This window comes from Podarcis filfolensis (assembly GCF_964270895.1).
Source record: "Podarcis filfolensis genome assembly, chromosome: 3".
Classification (NCBI taxonomy): Eukaryota; Metazoa; Chordata; class Lepidosauria; order Squamata; family Lacertidae; genus Podarcis; species Podarcis filfolensis.
In genome coordinates, this window is record NC_139606.1 from 92,510,538 (window position 1) to 92,529,327 (window position 18,790).

Sequence of the window (18,790 nt, forward strand, 5' to 3'; positions counted from 1 at the left end):
ACTTAAAAAACAACAACCCGCACACACTGATATTTGCTCCCAAATTTTCACTTCTAAATGTGAAAGTAACTTTTGTTGCGATCAGCTTATTTCCACAAACATTTTTATGACTAGGACCTGCCCAACTTTCATCATTTTGAGATGTATGACCTGGTTGCTTGTTACGTGTCCCATAGATAGCAGGGTCTGCTTTACAGTACCTTTACTACCCACAGTAAGGGGAAGCAGGAACATGCAAATCCTAAATTTGCTCCAGATCTCACCCTGAGTACAATTCCAGTAGCAAAGTAAAAAAAGAGAACAAACCAATTTAAATGGAATGGATGCCATGAGCAGAGTTCTAGAGCTTTAATCAGCAGGGGGGGGTTTTTGCACACTTAATGTCAAGCGATAATAAAACTTCTGACTCTCTCCTCCAAACTGCAGTTGCTTGCGTTCTTGGATGACAGGTCAGCTACAGTCTTGGATGACATGGATTATTTAGATCTATTCCAGTCTGGGTTCAGTCCTGGCTGCAGGACTTGAGTCACCCTTGGTCATCCTGATGGATGACCTTTACAGAGAGTCGGACAAGATGAGTGTGACTTTGCACCTGCTTCTCAATAACTCCACAGCTTTTGGTACCATTGACCATGGCATCTTCCTGCACTGGCATTTAACTGGAATTGTAGGCACTGTGTTACAGTGGTTTGGGTCCTACCTATGAGTGCAAAGAGTAGCATTGGGAGGGTATTTCTTTTTGGCCCCCTGGAAGCTATGCTATTTTATCCGCAAAGCTACTTACTATCTATATGAAGCCACTGGAAGTGGTCTTTACGAGTTTTACAGCAAGGTGCCACCAGTAAACTGCTGACACTCGGCTCTATTTCTCCATGATATGTTATTCAGGAGGGCCATGCAGCTCTGGGATGATGCCTGGACAGATGCCTAGGCTGGATAAGGAAAAATAAGCCGAGCCTGAATTCTGACAAGATGGAGACATTGGGAGTGAGTGGTTCCCATGTCCAAAAAATTGGTCAGTTGCATGCCCTGAAAATTGGTTGCACTACCCCCAAAGGAACAAGTATACATTCTGGGAGTGATTCTGTATCCAGCTTTGTGACTAGAGCCCTAGGTAGCCTCAGTGGCTTTCCTTGTGCTTGATCAAGAAACCGTAGCTTGTGCAGAATGCTGCAACACACTTGCTGGCAGGAGCAAGACCCTGTTAGCATATAAGTCCTCTGCACAGAGATTTGCACTACCTGCCAATCGCTCATTGTGGCAGCACTTACACTCTCTGCCTACTAACATCAGCCAAGTGCCTTCTTCTAAGCCCTCTATTTAGTGCTAAATAGCATCCTGAGATGGAGAAGGGAGGTCCTCCCCTTGTGATTCTAAATGAAAGATAGGGGAAGCAGATCTGCTCGCTCTTTCCTCTGTCCCTCCAGTGCAGGGAAGGAATGAACAGGAGGTGGTGGTGGAGCTGGAGGCTGAGGGGGAGGATATAGTCCTGTTGCCAAGATCCAGGTGCTGCCTTTGTTGCAGGGATCTGATACACTCATCCAAACAAGAGCACATGCGGAGCAGACTCACAGGTTGAGTTTCATGACTGAAATATGTAAAATGAAATAAAAAACAAACTTGCAACTATTTGTGCATTTAGGAAAAATAGACCCTAGTAAGCCAACGGTTTAGCTCTGGGTATGAATATTTAGGATTTGCAGCTATGCTGCTGCAGCACAATCCCAAGCATGTTTACTCAGAGCCAAGTGCCAAGGTGGTTACCCGCTTCCTTGCAGAAATGCAGCTGTTGGGATTTAGCTTGGCCCTATGTATGGCTCACTGGTTTAAGTGGGTCTTAATTCCGTGTCAGCATGTAAGATTGTAATCGCTTTTTTTGTACTGTAGGTGAAATAGAAGGCTATGACAGTGAGCAGTTAAGTATTTCCTTTGGTATAATCACTACTATAAGAAAGCTTTACTTCCAAATAGAGATTCCCAGGGCTTTATATGGTAAAGAGATGAGGTGCCAGTACTTGTATCTTGAGAAAATTGCCATGGGTGCCAGAACAAAACAGCTACCAATGGCAGCAAAGAGAGGAAGAAAGAGAGAAGTGTGCTGGTACTCACTACAAAAAAAAAAAGGTGGGGGGAGCACTGGATATTTCCCTACAGTCCTATAAACAGCACTTGACATTCTGGTTGAAATTGTGCGGTTTTTTCCTTGGTGGGGCTCAAGTTTTTGTTCGCTCTCAGGGATTTGGGAACTTCTGTGCATAATTTTAGCCACCTAAAATTAAGCTTCGAAAAACGAAGACGTTTTGCATTTTTAAAATTATATCCTGCTCTTCATTAGAGATGACCAGCAAGGTTCAGACACCTCGCGCGTACAAGTAGCGTCTACCCTGGCGCGGCGACGACCACAAAGCCTCAAAAGTTTTTGCGCATGCGCATATAGCCGCAAAATCCTTTGCGGCCTCCAGCCCCGCCCCTAACTAAAAAAAAATAGAAGACCGGCTGTTACGTAGTACGAACAGGGAGTCGCGATATGCCATGGTCAAAGATGGCGGCGAGGAACCCGTCGGCGTGCTGGAAGGAACTCAAAATGGCCTTTTAGACATTCCGTACCCTCGTAGGGAGCGCGCTTCTCCTGCCGTTAAGCGCGAGACCGGGCCCTATCAGGAGAGGTTACCGAGAGACAGAAGGAAGCTCCGCATCCAGGTAGGTTGGCCGGCGAAGGCTCCTCTCGGAGCTCACGTCGCTTGTATCTGGGAGCCAATAGATTCCCGTGGGAGACAACACGTGGTAGCCAACCGATATCTATAGAGATAGGAAAAGGATAGATTGGCACCTCACTTTTCTGAAGTTAAGGAAGAGAGTTCTGGCAGCCTCTTGTTGCTGGAAAAACAGCGAAGGCACCTGTGACGCTTCATATGTTCATTACGGCATAAGATTTCGTGGGCTACGAAATCAGATGCAGTTTCCTGGCTCCTGTTGAGGAGACACGCAGGTTGGACTGGATTGCGCTTGGGTCCTTTTGGAGTTCTGCGAATGAGGGCTGACCATAGTAAGCAGTGGAGGAACTGGAAATTTGAGTGTAGCTGTGATTAGGAAGCACCACTTTCGTCCTGGAACAAAACGTAATAGAAAGCAGTTCGTAGCCTTAGTGCTTTTATTTGGAAAGGCCACTTGTTTGTTGAACATTCATCCTGATTTGTTAGAAAGGGATGCAAGGGGGCATCACGTCAACACAAGCATTACTTGTATTTCCCAGTGCATTTTCTTGTCACTTACCTCATTGCAGAAAGCCCAAAACATTCCCATCATGTTTACTTTTCAAGCTAGGACTTTGCAGCAGCATTGCTTCATTATCGTAACACAAACTTCAGGGGGAAATGGGTTTGTTGAGCAAGAGTTCCAAAGCAGTTTTAACTGTCCACCCTGAATTTGCCAGTACAGTGGTACCTCGGGTTAAGTACTTAATTCGTTCCGGAGGTCCGTAATTAACCTGAAACTGTTCTTAACCTGAAGCACCACTTTACCTAATGGGGCCTCCTGCTGCTGCTGCGCCACCAGAACGCAATTTCTGTTCTCATCCTGAAGCAAAGTTCTTAACCTGAAGCACTATTTCTGGGTTAGCGGAGTCTGTAACCTGAAGCGTATGTAACCCGAGGTACCACTGTATATGATTGTATCCCACCTGAAAGTAATGACAGTCTGGAAGCCTGCTGATTATATTTTGCCACAGGTTCACTAAAATATTGGATTTCTCACTTCTGATGAATAGGAAGGGAAAGGAAGGGAAAGGGGGGGGAAGCATTTAGCGTCAACCTATAATTTGGGCTTTTTGTCTAATTGTTATAAGTTTATGCCACTAATTGTTATAAGTTTATGCCACTGCAGACCAGGATGGGAAGTGTCAGGGAAATGTAAGTTATCTGATGCCATCTAGTGGTTTCATTGGAGTATAGAAAACTCAAGAGATCACTGCATTGGCCCCTTAGAAAGAAATGACACAAAAGTTGCAATCCATTTTAGGCACTAAACTCCAGGCACCCTTTCTCAACCTGTGGGTCCCCAAGTGTTGTTGAACTACAACTCCCATCACTCCTAGCTAGCAAGGCCAGAGCTCAGGGATGATGGGAGTTGTAGTCCAACAACATCTGGGGACCCACAGGTTGAGAACCACTGCTCCAGGGGATGCTGTTGAATGGCATGCTGGTGCCGCCTCCGCAGGGGCTGTGGGGCGACACAACACTCCAGGGACTAGGTTAAGTATCCTCACCAGGAGTTGGCTGACTGCGTTGCCTATTCATGGTGTGAGTCTGTATGTTTATTCCGAAGTAAGGCCCATTGAATTCAATGGAACTCACTCCCATGTAAGTGTGTGTAGGATTACAGCCTAATAACTTAATTAATGTGTGGGGTTAACAAATTAATTAAAAATAAGTCCCCTGCTCTTCTACAGTGCAGTGTAATATTTATTTGTGGTGCTTGCATGCTGGCCCATGCTGTAATGTTCTCTCAGCTGCTTACAATAAATAAGTATGAAAGTAACTTTAATACAGCCTAAAACATAAAATGAAAAGCAACATGAATGCAAGAATAAAGCACAACTCCAAGGTTAAAACCAATCTGAAACACTGAGAGGACCAAGACTATGTGAGTTGTTGTCATGCCCCACTTCTGAAAAATGGGTGACATAGGAGCCAACTCCTAGGGGCTGTGAGGGCTTTGGCTCCACAATAAAATATTTGAGGGGGCCGACCCCCCACAAAGTTGATGGGCATTCCCATTCAAATGGCGTGTGCGCACTGTTCCATGTTCCATTTAGTTTTTTATTACTATCCCATTAAATATTGCCCTTTACAGACATGAAATGGAAGCAGGGTGCCTGATACAAAAGTAGGGAATAGAGCACCTTGCTGAAATTTCAGTCAACATTGCCCACATTGATTATGTGGGATGGAGCTTACAAGGGCTCCCACAATATTTTATTCAAGTTGGCACCCCGGTGGTGATATAACATCCTTTCCAATTCTGATTCTGCATAAGGCAAGGAATAAGAATGGTGTGGGGAGCAAAGAAGGCTTTTCCAGCCCTGCAGTGGCCTGCTTTGTCTGTCTGTCTGTCTCTCTCTCCACCTTCTTCTAAGATGCACACTTTAACCTTCACATCACTGTAGCTACGGCAATGTTGACTGAAATTTCAGCAAGGTGCTCTATTCCCTACTTTTGTATCAGGCACCCTGCTTCCATTTCATGTCTGTAAAGGGCAATATTTAATGGGAAATAGTAATAAAAAACTAAATTTATGCTTCCTTGTACAGCTGTTTTTAAAGACATTGAAAGTGTCTCTTTCCCCCTGCTTCATTTCTTATTTTGATTTGCCTGACCTGCAAGCATAAATATTTTCCCATCTTCCTTTCCCAGAAATGGATACTTTTGTTGAAGAACTGAGAAGAAAAAGAGGGCAGGTAAATTTGGAAGGAGAAACACAGGATGTGCATTCAGCCACAACAACGACAGCTCCCATCCCAGGAATTTATTTACCTTTGCTCCCGAGATATTTTCACTACACAAGTAAGTTCTTGATTGCTGGTTGGTAAGATTCCTTATTGCTTTGCATGGTATGATAGGACTATCAACACTGGAAGCAAGAAGCAAAAATGGTGGAAAACTTTTTCCTCATTTATGCCCTCATCAGCCTACAGTGAGTGGTAGCAGCATGTTTTGTTTGCATGAAGTATGTTTGCATGAAGCTATGAAGGAAGTTAGACAGTTTAGTAGTATGGTATTGGATTTTATGTTCCAAAGATGAAATGCAGGATGGATTCCTGTATTTACTTGCCAAATGCAACGAAGAATGTATGGGCTTTTGTGTTTTCCTCTAAATTGCAATTTAAGTCTTTAACCGCATTAGAAACACATCAAAATTATTCTCCTGTCTGTTACCAAAATTATTCTTGTGTTGTAGCATCTAGGGTCGGAATGCACTCGGAATTTCAGAAGGCAAAAGAAGGTTGCTTAAACTGCATCCAGAATTCCCTTTTGCAAGGCCAGTTGCAGAGGGCTGCAGAATTAATCATAAGCTACATAGAAATGTTGGAGCATTACAGTAAAGACAAACTGCGGGCTGCTCCTGAAGTAAGTAGACGAGCTAATTCCCTGATTCTGAGCAGGAAAGACGGAAAAGGATCTCTGTGATTCCTGTGTCCTATGCTTCCATCAGGTAATATGTTTAGGAATAGGGTAGAATAATTTTTGGACCAAGGGTGGGCTGCCTTTCTTCTATTGATGGCTCTGTTGTCTTGGGGATAGCCTGTTGTTGAAGTACATGCCAGTGGTGGAAAGGGCAAAACCTAAAGTGGTTTCTCCTTTCTGACATCTCATAGAATTATTATAATTATTAAATTTATATACTGCCCTATATCCATAGATCTGAGGGCGGTTCACAACATTAAATTGCAATTATATAATTGTAGAGTTGGAATAGACCATGAGGGTCATCTGTTGTTTGTTTGTTTATTTTGTATACCGCCCTTCTTCTGAAGATCCCGACAGAAAAATACAAAATGATAATAAACAAACAAACAAAAACAAGCTGAAAAAGCCCCACCAACAAACACATTTTAAAAGCCATCAGCCAAACACCTGATTGAAGAGGAATGTTGATTGAGTTCAATCCATTAGTGAGGCAAGACAACGGTCCAGAACTTTCATTGCCTCACCTGCAGATGTAAAGGAGAAGTAGAGCTGTTTGTCATCAGCATATTGCTGACCACGTGCTCCAAAACACTGGATGACCCCACTCAGTAGTTTCATGTAGATGTTAAACACCATAAGGGGTAACACTGAACCCTCAGGAACCCCACACTGAAGGCTCTGTGGGGCCAAAGAACACTGCCTCTGGGAACGACCAGCCAAGTAGGTCGCTCCAGAAGGATACCACAGTCAATGGTTATCGAAAGTTATTGAGAGTTTGGGTTCAGCCCCCTGCAAGACGAATCTTTCGCCCAACATGGGGCTCGAACCCACAACCATGAGGTAAAGATTCTCATGCTCTATCAACTGAGCTTATCGGACTAAGCTATACTCCTCCTGTCCGTCTTTCCCTCTCCAGCCAGTGGGCTGCTGGGATAGGGATAGATTGTGCTTGCCAGAGATATAACCTGATTGCTTGCAGAAGGCTTTTGAAACAGTGTTGAGGGCCACATGAAATTAGACCAAGGGCCACAGGTTGCTTATCCCCAATTTAGGGTGTTTTGTTGTGCATTTCATTCTGTGTCACGATGGCTGCAAATTTTTGCATTATGCAATCAGAAGTGCTCTTTGTGCCTGTTGTTAAGTGACCGCATACTTCAAAGCTGTGCTTATGTTCACTTTTTGTAGCTGTCGTTTGCTTCTGTGTTCTGAATGTGTGTTCTCTGTGCTAGGAGATCTGGAGAATAGGAACAGAGATCTTGCAGCGGCATCCACGGAGCAATATTCAAGAGACCAACCACTTTGCAGATCAGATGAAAAATTTAGGAGTAAAAGGATATTTAAAGGTGAGGAAAGTTCCAAAGGATCCTTAAGATCATAATACTTATTTTTCATAGAAAACATTATTAACATTATTATTGCTGTTATTAAGAGTGCTGCTCATTCTTCCACGTATAGCAGGGATGGTGAACTTTTAAGTTCACCACAGCGATTTTGGGTGGCAACTCCTTTGAAGTACATTTCAAAGTGGTTTATTTTGAACGTAATTCAGTGTGCAGGCTTCCTCTCCCCTGGTTGGGGTGTGGCGGGTGGGCATGGTTTGAGGAAGATGGTCTCACAAACATAATTAGGATCTCTGCAGCGTTAGGCCCATGAGCCGGAGCTTCCCCACCCTTTCTATTTCTTGTTGTGGGGATTTGTAGCAATGTCCATTACTCCTAGTAGAAGTTTCTTTGGTAAAACATATGCTTAATTACAGCATAGAGTTATTGTTTTGCTGTTTTCTTTTAATTATTTACTTGTTTTTATCCTGCATTTTATTCTGTGAACCACCCTGAGACCTTTTGCCGAAAGGCAGTATATAAATCTAATAATAATAATGATAAAAAATAATGTAGAGCAACGAATGCTGATGTAGTTCATGCGACTTTGGGTTGTATTTGATGCTCTTGGAATGTGTGATTTCCGCTTCCTCTCCTCCTCCCACACTTCGCCTAAATCTGGTCCTTCAACCATATGAAGCACAGAGCAGGGGGCACAGCAGATGACAGGAGAGGAAGGGGAAGTACCATTGCGCACAAGGTAGCCTCTTGCGCACATGGCACTGCAGCACTGGATGCAACCCTTTGAACTGGATATTATTATTTTTGTGTGTGTGTATATATATATATGTATATATATGCACAGTTCTGCACCTTGATCTCCAGTAAATTGACCCCATGTACATGCAAAAAAGTGTACCATTTGTATACTTGTAGAGTTCAAACTGGGAGTCCCTAAAAAATTTACCTGATTTTGTGTTAATTCCTTTATATTCAGTTTTCTACTCATTTATAATTATATTTAATATCATTTGCATTTTTTTAAAAAAATGTTAAGCTTTGTATATCAGTAAATGGAGTAATTCCATTTTGGTTTACATTCAGAAGTCTAGTTCTTTTTCTTTCTTTCTTGGTGTACAGGAGCTTTAGTCCCTGTTCCACTGGGTTGCTACTGAGCCAGTTTGAACCTTGACGAGGATCCAGTGAGCGTTAGATTGAATGGCGTGTGCTGATGTTAATTGCATCGCCAGTTTGACAGTGGTCCCCCATTTATTTCCAAGTCCAGCATCATTCAAACAGCATATCCCTGTTGCTTTTGCAAAGCTGCCAAATTTTTCACTGAAAGTAGTGGGGAAACCTCCAGATGTAGGAGGTCTCTGAGCCCACTGGGTTTGCATTGTAGCATTTTATTCAGAGCTGCTGCTGCGGATTGTAAGCTAGGTTGAAATTGTTGTAGGTTTCTTTAGAGCACGCCTTCCACCTCCTGTGCAACGGGTTTGAGGATGAGGCTTATCAGAACCTGGTCCTGGCAGAAAGCTGGAAGTACGGAGAACAAACAGTCATTCAGAACAAAGAACTGAAACTCATTCAAGGTTACAGGGGGCTGCTGGACTATTCTAAGTGGTTGAAAAAGAAGACGGACATGTTGGGGCTTGGTGAGTATGCGCCTTAGGGAAAATCGGTGCAGGACATAGATGGCCATGATTAGTATGTTCAGCTCTTGAAATTGGAAGCATAGAATGAGACTCTAATGCTGGACTTTCAATATGCACCTAAGTCCTAATAATGTTTTTATTGTCTGTCTGTTTTGTATCCCACCTACGGCAAGGATGGATGAATAGAGGAATAGTCAGTATGAAACAATAATTAAGATCAGCACACAAAATAACACTGTACAGTGCAGCAGTCAGTGGTATTTGGACTACTAAACTGTCCTGAGGTCACCGTTAAATCCGAAGTCTTGTGTGTTTAGGATTTCAGCATTAAGCAATTGTTAGGGAGTAAGTCCAGTGACGCGGGTGGCGCTGTGGGTTAAACCACAGAGCCTAGGACTTGCTGATCAGAAGGTTGGTGGTTCGAATCTCCGCCACTGGGTGAGCTCCCGTTGCTCGGTCCCAGCTCCTGCCAACCTAGCAGTTCGAAAGCATGTCATGTGCAAGTAGATAAATGGGGACCGCTCCGGTGGGAAGATAAATGGTGTTTCCGTGTGATGCTCTGGTTCGCCAGAAGCAGCTTAGTCATGCTGGCCACATGACCCGGAAGCTGTCTGCGGACAAACGCTGGCTCCCTCGGCCTATAGAGCGAGATGAGCGCGCAACCCCAGAGTCGTTCATGACTGGACCTAATGGTCAGGGCTCCCTTTACCTTTGCCTTTAAGTCCAGTGAACTCGACGGAACTTATGAACAAACATGCTTAGGACTGTGTTGTTAAGTCTGCCTTCCTCATCAGGTGAAGGTTAGTTTTTTTGAATATGTTGTTGAGAGTTTTTTGCTCTTATCATCATTGCATCTGTACCGCAGGAACTCAAACTGAGTGGCTTTCTCGGTAAAGCAGACTGACTGATGCTTTCGTTTCAGTCTGCTTTGCCATTAAGTTTAATCAGGTTCATTGGCTTGCAGTAAACATAAAGCTTAATCATCATTTGTTGCCTTAACAGATGGGTGGGGTTGCTCACCTGTCAACGTGGCCTCTGCTTGAAAGAGGTTCCCTGCTTAATAGTCCTCTGTTTGACTCTTTTGGGACCAGAAAGATACATTGTGAATTTCTTTGGTTCTTCTCTTTCAGAAAGCTTTTTGTTTTTGTTTTTAGGGTGCTTGGAAAGTGAGATTAGTGTCATGATTTACCTGAGTTGCAGATCATTGTGCTTAATATAAGAGGTTATATTATGCCTTGTCTTTCGCAGATGAGGACAGCTACGCAGTGTCTTCTATTCAGCAGGAAATGCGCATCTTGTACCGGCAGGCTAAAGTCAGCCTCAAGGAGATCATTAAAATTCCCGGAGTTTGGGATCCTTTTGTGACGTGTTATGTGGATGTAAGAGCATGATTCACAACCATCTTACTCCTCCCCCGCCCCCCAAATCTTGATCTAAGTAATTGCTGGCTGTTCAAGATTTTGTAGCTCGGGGAACACTCGAAAAACATCTTTCATAGCAATTAGTAAAATAAGACTCTGAAAAAGTGTCTAGAAAGCATTGGGGAGTCTTGGGAATTTTCTGTCATAACATATGGTGATGTTCATTGGCTTAAAAATATGTGGCTTTTAAAAAATACTAGATAGATTGCCAATTCAAATGTAATGGCTAACTGGAGTTTGCTTGGATCAGGAAGCGAGGTAATTGTAGGAGGAGAAAGCCTGTCAGCCCCAAGTTTTGAACCCAATGACCGAACCATGGTTTGGCAATTTGATCCAAATTATTCTCTCCCTCTCCCTCTCCCTCTCCTCTCTCTGTGTGCACCAAACCAATCACATTTAGTGATGTGTATATATTATCCAGCCATAAGTTCTCACCTGGATTTTGCTTTTTATTCTAAAGCTCTTATTTCTGATCCATTAAACTGGATTATTGCAGTGTATTCTATGTGGGGCTTCCCTTGTTCCTGACCCAGAAGCTGCAGTTAGTGCAGAACGCTGCAGCACAGTTGCTGATAGGAGTGAGACCTTGCCTGCATATAACACCTCTGCTCAGAGGTCTGCACCTGGCTGCCAGGCCAAGTTCAAGAGGTTACAATTAGTATATGAAGCCCTTAACAGCTTGGGACCAGTTTACTTGCAGGATCATCCTACCCCTGTAACAGACGTACCTTGGAAGTCGAACGGAATCTGTTCCGGAATCCGTTCGACTTCCAAAACATTCGACTTCCAAGGTGTGGCTTCCAATTGGCTACAGGAAGATCCTGCAGCCAATCGGAAGCCACGGAAGTCCAGTCGGACGTTCGGCTTCCAAAAGAACGTTCTAAAACTGGAACAATAACTTCTGGTTTTTGATCGTTTGGGAGCCAAAACATTCGGCAACTAAGCCATTCAAATTCCAAGGTACGTTTTTTGTTTTTTCTATTTTATATAAACTTTTAAAACTTTAATAAATATCTTATAAAAAAAAAAGTTTTTTTGTTTTTTCTATTTTATATAAACTTTTAAAACTTTAATAAATATCTTATAAAAAAAAAAAACAAATTCCAAGGTACGACTGTATACCCACTTAGCCTCTTCAGTCTGTGGAACTGGTACTGTTACAGTTGCCACAAAATACTGATTCCACACTTGTAAGAAATGGATAGTTTCGTGTGGAACTTTGGAACTCCTTGTGTACTGACATCAGGCAGGCACCTTCATTGTACACTTTCCAGCATCAGCTTAAAACATTTTTGTTTAGGTAAGACTATCCAGACACGTTGAAGTTAAACATGCTTTATTTCTTTTTAGCCGCTTGCTGTTGATTTTAAATCTTTTGAATATTTTTAAATACCTCATTTTTACTGTGTTTTATCAATAATTTAAATGGTGTTTTTTTTTGGTAAACTGCTTAGAGGTGTTTTTTGTTTTTTTGACGATCAAGTGGTATACAAATTTTGTTTAAAAAAATCATTTCAGTCACCTGATCGTTGACTACATTGTGTTCACTTGAGAAGATTTTTCTTCAAATTTGTTTCCTTGTTGCAAAACACTCTTTTGGGTACCTCAAGGTGAAAATGTGGTCCCCAACCTTAAATAATCAGCTGTACATTTGTGTGTTTCCTCAGATGCTGGAATATTATGAGGAGTATGAAGAAGCAAGAGAAGTGTTGAGCGAATATGCATATAATTCCAAATTTCCTCCAAACCCTAATGCACATGTCTTCTTATATCAGTTCCTAAAGAGAAGGGGTGAATCGAGGAAAACTCAGATGTCTGCACTCCAGGTATTATATTCAGGCCTTATTTAATGGTCACCGTTTAATTGTGTAGCAGTTAGACTGTCGGACTAGGAGCTAAGAGACCAGAGTTCAATTTCCTGCTCAGCCATGAAGCTCACTGAGTGACCTTTAGCAGATCATTGTGCTTAATATATAGCCAGTCACTGTCTCTCAGTCCAGCCCTCCTCACAGGGATTGTTGTGAGGAGAAATTGGAGAGGTGGAAAACCATGTATGCCAGCCACCTTGAGCTCTTGGAGGGAAAGTGAGATATAAAAGTAATTAAATTTTAAAATATCACAGTAATCCATTAACTGTGGCTCATTTTGACATGAGGTTGAGGTATACTGTGTCTGGAAAGCCTATGAACAATGTTGTTGTTGTTGTTGTTGTTGTTATTATTATTATTAGTATTATTATTATTATTTATTATACACACACACATGGAGATTTGTTTTCCTGTAAGCACACTGTAAATTCAATTTTCACCCCCCCTCAAACTTGATGTTGCAGAATTGCAAAAGAAATTCTTTGTCCCTGTGTAGACTTAGGCTATAAGGTGAAATTATTAGACCAATCCAGGCCCCTGCTATAGTGAACTTTGGCACAAGCCTCTGTCATAATTTGTCCATTGAAACTGGTGGGATAGGGAAGTGCATAACATTGTCTCAAGATGGATGTTTAGCGTCTTGTCTGTTTCTTTTTAGATCTTGCACGAGCTTGTCCCTTCTCACGAACTGATGCTGGAATATTACGCCATGCTGAAAAAGTCAAGTAAGGCGTTTTAATTATTGTGCTTCAAGATACACAGAATTAGGATCAGGTTGCCTCCTTGCCCTCCCTACTTAATGTGATTCGCTCTTAATTTCAGAAAAAAGGAAAAACCAGAAGCTACGGCTGGAAGTTATTTTTGCAGCCTTGGACTCTGCTGGGTGGAAGGAGAATGTCAAAGCCTGGAGCTGCTTGGCGAAGGAGATTGTAGAAATATTGCAGAAGTGGGTGAATGGTGAAATCAGCTGCCCCGTGTGATTTATCTCTTGCTTGACTGTGGATATTTGACTGCCCCCTCATTCAAAAACTTCTCAACATATTTGAAAATATGTCAGGGGAAGGCTTTAGACACTTTTACCTGTATTCAAAACTGCACCAGTTTTCTAATGGGATATAATTGGTTAATTTTTTAAAGCTGTTTTCATTTCATAATACCTTTTAGTTCATTCATCTTGGTGGATTTCTGGATGAAACATCAGCTTTGGATCCATTCCAGTCCGGTTTTCTCTCTGGTCATGGGACCGAGATGGTTTGGGCTGTCATCAGTATGCTGATGACACCCAGCTTTATCTGTTGATGGAAGGCCACCGTGACTCGGCCCCAGACACACTGACCAGATGTCTGGAAGCCATGGCTGGATGACTATGTGGGAGCCAGTTAAAATTAAATCCTTCAAAGACAGAGGTCCTTTGGCTCAGTCGAGGGGGGGCCAACTCCTGTCCCTTGTGGTGGTGCAACTGATGCCAGCACCTTCCGTCAAGTGTTTGGGTGTAACTTTTGACGCCTCCCTTTTTATGGAGGCGCAGGTTACAGCTACAACAAAGGCGGCATTTTTTCATCTCTGCTGAGCTAATCAGTTGGTCCCTTATCTCTCTCGCCCTGACCTCGCCACTGTGATCCATGTGACGGTCACCTCCACGCTTGATTGTTGTAACTCACTCTATGGGGCTGCCCTTGAAACTGACCCAGAAACTCCAGCGGGTGCAGAATGCCGCAGTGAGGCTACTTACGGGGCTTCGCCACAGGATCACATTCATCCAGTGCTATACCAGCTGCACTGGCTCCTGGTGGAGTACAGGATCAGGTTTAAGGTGCTGGTTTTAACCTTTAAAGCCCTATACGGTCTAGGACCCTCGTACCTACAGGACCACCTCTCCTGGTATGCCCCACAGAGGACCTTACGATCTACAAATAACAAAACCCTGAATATCCTGAGCCCCAGAAAGATTAGACTGGCCTCGACCAGAGCCAGGGCCTTTTCGGCTGTGGCCCCGGCCTGGTGGAATGCTCTCTCACAAGAGACTAGGGCCCTGCGAGATTTGACATCTTTTTGCAGAGCCTGCAAGACAGAACTGTTCTGCCACGCCTTTGGCCAGGGTTCAGTCTGACTCATTTTCTCTTTGTATGAGCAAGTACGAAGGAGGTTTCCCAGCCCACTCATAGGTCCTTATAATATCAGTGGAAATAATTGGTCCCGGTGAGTATTAACCGCTTTCAATTTTAACTTGAGGATGGCCACTTGTCCAGTCTAATTTTAATTTATTTGAATTAATTTTGGGATGCATTGTAATTGTTTGTTTATTTTTATGTATATTGTGTTTTCTATGATGTTAGCCGCTCCCCTCCGGCAGGGGAGGGCGGGATACTACTACTACTACTACTACTAATAATAATAATAATAAATAATTTATTATACAGCCCTGCATTCATGAAAGCCTATCTTTTTTTTTTTTTTTTACTCCATGCGGCACCAATTTATACAAAAAACGTGCAGAGCAGGTTGCATGTTTTTCTTCTTGAATTTAGGACATGAACTGGAAACTGAACATGTTTTCGCTGCAAGGGCTCAGCAAAAAAAAAAAAAAAGAGATGGCATTTGAATATTAGTAAAGCTCCCTTTTAAATCACTGAGTTAAATAACCATAAGTAATCTTCCATGCCCCTGAAATAGGGGTAGCCAACGTGGCAGACTACAGTAGTCAGAGACGATGGGACCAGCCATCCACAACATCTGAAGAGTACAACACTGGCTACTTCTAGCCTAAAACTCCAAACAAAAAAGGGAAGTTTGGACCATGATGAGATTGCCTGTGCACACAGCTTGGTAGACAAGCATAAGTAATACACACATCCTAGCCTAGCTTAGTTGTGTTCTGGGGTAGTACAGAAATCTGTCAGCGTTCAGCATGGATCTAACTGAGATACACACTCTTCTCTCTCCCTCTCCCTACTCCCAGCTCTGACAAACAGCTTCACTGGCTCAAAAACAAGTGGGCATCTCGAAAGGACTGGTGGCCAGCCTTGCATTTCAGCCTTTATTTGGCAAAAAGAAACTGGCAGGAAGATGAATGTCTCGCTTGTGAAAAAGTGCTGGTGGCTGGAATGCTGATGGGAAAAGGTAACTGCCTCGCTGCCCCCTTATATGTTCTGTCTCCTGTATACATGCAATAATTAGAATCCTGGCAAAGCGTATATTGCATAAAGCTTTATCTTGTATCTTCTGCCTTTTCTCTCAACTGCAAGCACCTTTATCCTTGCACCAGCCCTGTGAGATGGGTCAGACTGAGAAATGTGGCTGGCCCAAGGTTGCCCACTGAGGGAGGATTTGAACTCTGGTCTCCCAGCTTCTAGTCTAACACTAAATCTATTGCTCCGCACTGCCATTTGGTGCAGAGAACTGTATCAAGTAACATAAGCAAAAGTGATTGGTTTTTGCACCAAGGCAGTTAGCATCTAAAGTTCACCAGAACAGAAGCGGAAACGACGAAAGGACGAAGCAACTGTTGTTAAAAGTTCTTAGGCTTTCTTTCAGCTTGGACTGTGGAGTTAAGCCAAAAGCTTCAAAAAAAGAGATCGATTTTGAGGAGTGATGCGAAGAAAGAAAGAGAGGTGGAACTCTGTAGATGCCCCGAGAGAGCATTCCACCTTTAGCACAGTTGAAGCATAAGTTATTACGGTGGGGTTTCCTTCCTCCCTTTTGTAGGAAGGAAATTTGAGGTGCTGAGAGACCATACAAAATGTGGGAAGTTAATGAACCTCGTATTACTTCTTACATGTGTTATTTTCATGGCATTCAATGGAGAGGAGAGGCAGTTCTAGCTGCTGGAAATAATAACAATAATAATAATGTATTATTTATACCCTGCCCATCTGGCTGGGCTTCCCCAGCCACTCTGGGCGGCTTGCAACAAACTATTAAAATACAGTAATGCATCAAACGTTAAAAGCTTCCCTAAACAGGGCTGCCTTCAGATGTCTTCTAAAAGTCTGGTGGTAGTTGTTCTCTTTGACATCTGGTGGGAGGGCGTTCCACAGGGCGGAATACCATGCATACTGCTGGTTACTCATTACAGCACTAGTTGAGCCCAAACAAAGCAAGATGATGCATTTTCTTTTGCATGTACAAAACCCAGCACCCATCAGACCCCCTAATGGAAACATCTAACATGAGAGATGAGCACATGGTCTGTAGATTAATAGTGCTGTTTGTCAGTATCTTAAACTCTATACAGTACCTTCAAAGCTCTTGTAATAATGGTCTAGATATTTTTTTAAAGAAAATGGCCATCAAACCTCATCAGGCTTCTGCATTGGGACCTTGTCATTAAGCAAAGTGACTTCCAGATGTAGGCTAACATCGCTGGATTATTTGCTCCGCATTATAACAATACTGAAGAAATAATTTACCCATAATCTTTCCTATACATTGAGATTTTGACACTTGTGGAGTACTAAGGTTTGAGGATGCTCAGTGGAATTTTTTTATTCTTCTCCCTCTCCATCCTTTCAGAAGCTCCATCTCATAATCACAACATGTTCTAAAGGGTCTGATTGTGCCCAGTTAGTCTTGTCCCATTCATTCTAATGCCATTTCACTTTTGTGTGTGTCTAGATTGCAAATATTTTAGATACATCATGCGACAAGGTTGTGAAGCCAATAAGAAAAAGTTCAAACCGTTGAAGACATTTGTGAAAAAACACAGCTGGGTCAGTTTGAAGATCGTCTGATATTTGATTGCTTTTAGAGGCGAAATCCCTTTTCTTTTCTTTTTGGAACTATATTCTCTCCCCCGCCCCCCCCCCCAATTGTACATGTTTTGCTCTGCATACAGATCTCCCCTACAATGGAAAATACCTTGTAGATAATTGACAACCATTTTTTTTAAATGAAGTTCCAGTTTTGTAATAAATCTTTCCAAAGGAATTCGGCTTTGAGTCATTGCTAAAATAAAACTTCACAGGAAACACATTTTATCATTTATCTTTCAAAGTCTCCATATAAAAACCTTTGAAATATGTTCTTGAATTGATGGTGCTTTTGTGTGTGTGTGTGTGTGTGTGTGTGTGTGTGTATCTGTAGCAGACAATATATAATATAGACATGCTGTGACCACAGCTTGCCTTGCATCCTATAACAATAGTGTAGAATTGTTTGCCCTTAGAAATTCTTCCAGTCACCAATCATGCAGTTAAAAGAAGAGGCTCAAACCAACCCATTCTATGCACTGTTGTTAACACATATCTTTAAGAACCTGTCTGTGTGCATGCACTTTGCACATTTAAACACATTTTTGAGAGAGGTAGAGGCTTTCTGGTGCTAATTGACTTGGAGGCACTTCTGCGCTCCTTGGGTAACAAAAATGGAGACAGCAGCTGGTACACTGCAGTGTGTCTCTGGTAACTCGGTAGGTAGCAAGATGTTCAGACCTGAAGTCAGTATGCATGGTTGAGTACATTAGGCAAAGCAGGGAAACCCAGAGCAACCCCAAGAAATTCTGCTGTGTCCATTTAGCACCTTTGGTGTACATTATGAACATTTAGCATATACACACAAATGACTTGGGTAATCCAATGTTTTGCCATCTGCCTACTAGACATTGCATTCTGCAAGACCAGCAGCTTCTCAGAGGTATCCGAGGCATCCTTTCAGTCCAAAAGTTCATACCATAAGGGCTAGAAACATGTTCTTTTTCAAAACAAAAGAAAACTTAAGAATCCCAGGAATCTGAATGTTGTACCCAGTAGAACTATTTATTTGTTTGTGCTGCACTATGGCATTCAAACATATGAAATGCTTTCTTTAGGATGGAGCTCGTGAATGGATTAATTAATCTCTCCCCCCCCCCCCCCGCACCTTCCTGCTGGTCATGCTCATCACTTTGGCACAGCCTTGAATTGTGACTTCATCAGAAGTCTGACTTGGGAGAGTGGCTTGCGGAGGCACCCTGCAGAGAATGTCTAGACTCCGGTTGCATTCAGACTGCCACTACTTTGCAGGAAGGATTCAATCACAAACTGGAAATTCAGGTTTGTGCATTTAAAGTGCTCTGGTGCAACAAATCCACTTTAAAAACACACTTTTTGTGGTTAGCAAAGTGATAGGGAAATACAAGTACAGGATAAAGAACAATTGACAGAACAATGTATAACTCCTGTGCAAACCAATCAGGATGAATGTCCAGGGGTGAAACTAGGCTTTATTTTAGCTGGGTCAAATACACAGTTTGACACACCCCTTGTGCATTTGTGTGTGTGTGTGTGTGTGTGTGCGCGCGCGCGCGCACGCACGCACGCACGCACACACACACAGAGGCTGGGAGCCTCAATGGCACCCCTGGAG

The 18,790-nt window shown here is 42.7% G+C and overlaps 1 protein-coding gene and 1 long non-coding RNA gene across 4 annotated transcripts in view; one reads left to right on the forward strand and one right to left on the reverse strand.

Annotated features, from left to right (window-relative positions):
• Positions 1-18,790, reverse strand: part of LOC310758937 — a 140,399-nt gene that overhangs the window by 41,702 nt on the left and 79,907 nt on the right. The gene's annotated exons all lie outside the window — the stretch shown is intronic.
• Positions 2,481-17,424, forward strand: TAF1A (TATA-box binding protein associated factor, RNA polymerase I subunit A). Of its 3 annotated transcripts, none has more exons than XM_083605354.1 (11): positions 2,487-2,700; positions 5,412-5,561; positions 5,956-6,125; positions 7,415-7,528; positions 8,961-9,159; positions 10,408-10,538; positions 12,248-12,406; positions 13,107-13,173; positions 13,271-13,394; positions 15,408-15,568; positions 17,063-17,424. In XM_083605354.1, exons 2-11 carry the CDS (start codon positions 5,414-5,416, stop codon positions 17,176-17,178), a joined length of 1,389 nt encoding a protein of 462 aa, XP_083461480.1. In that variant the 5' UTR covers positions 2,487-2,700; positions 5,412-5,413; the 3' UTR covers positions 17,179-17,424. The 3 variants fall into 3 exon arrangements, with proteins under 3 accessions (XP_083461481.1, XP_083461480.1, XP_083461479.1); XM_083605353.1 differs by lacking the exon at positions 2,487-2,700 and adding an exon at positions 2,924-3,046; XM_083605355.1 differs by lacking the exon at positions 5,956-6,125 and having other exon boundaries at positions 2,481-2,700.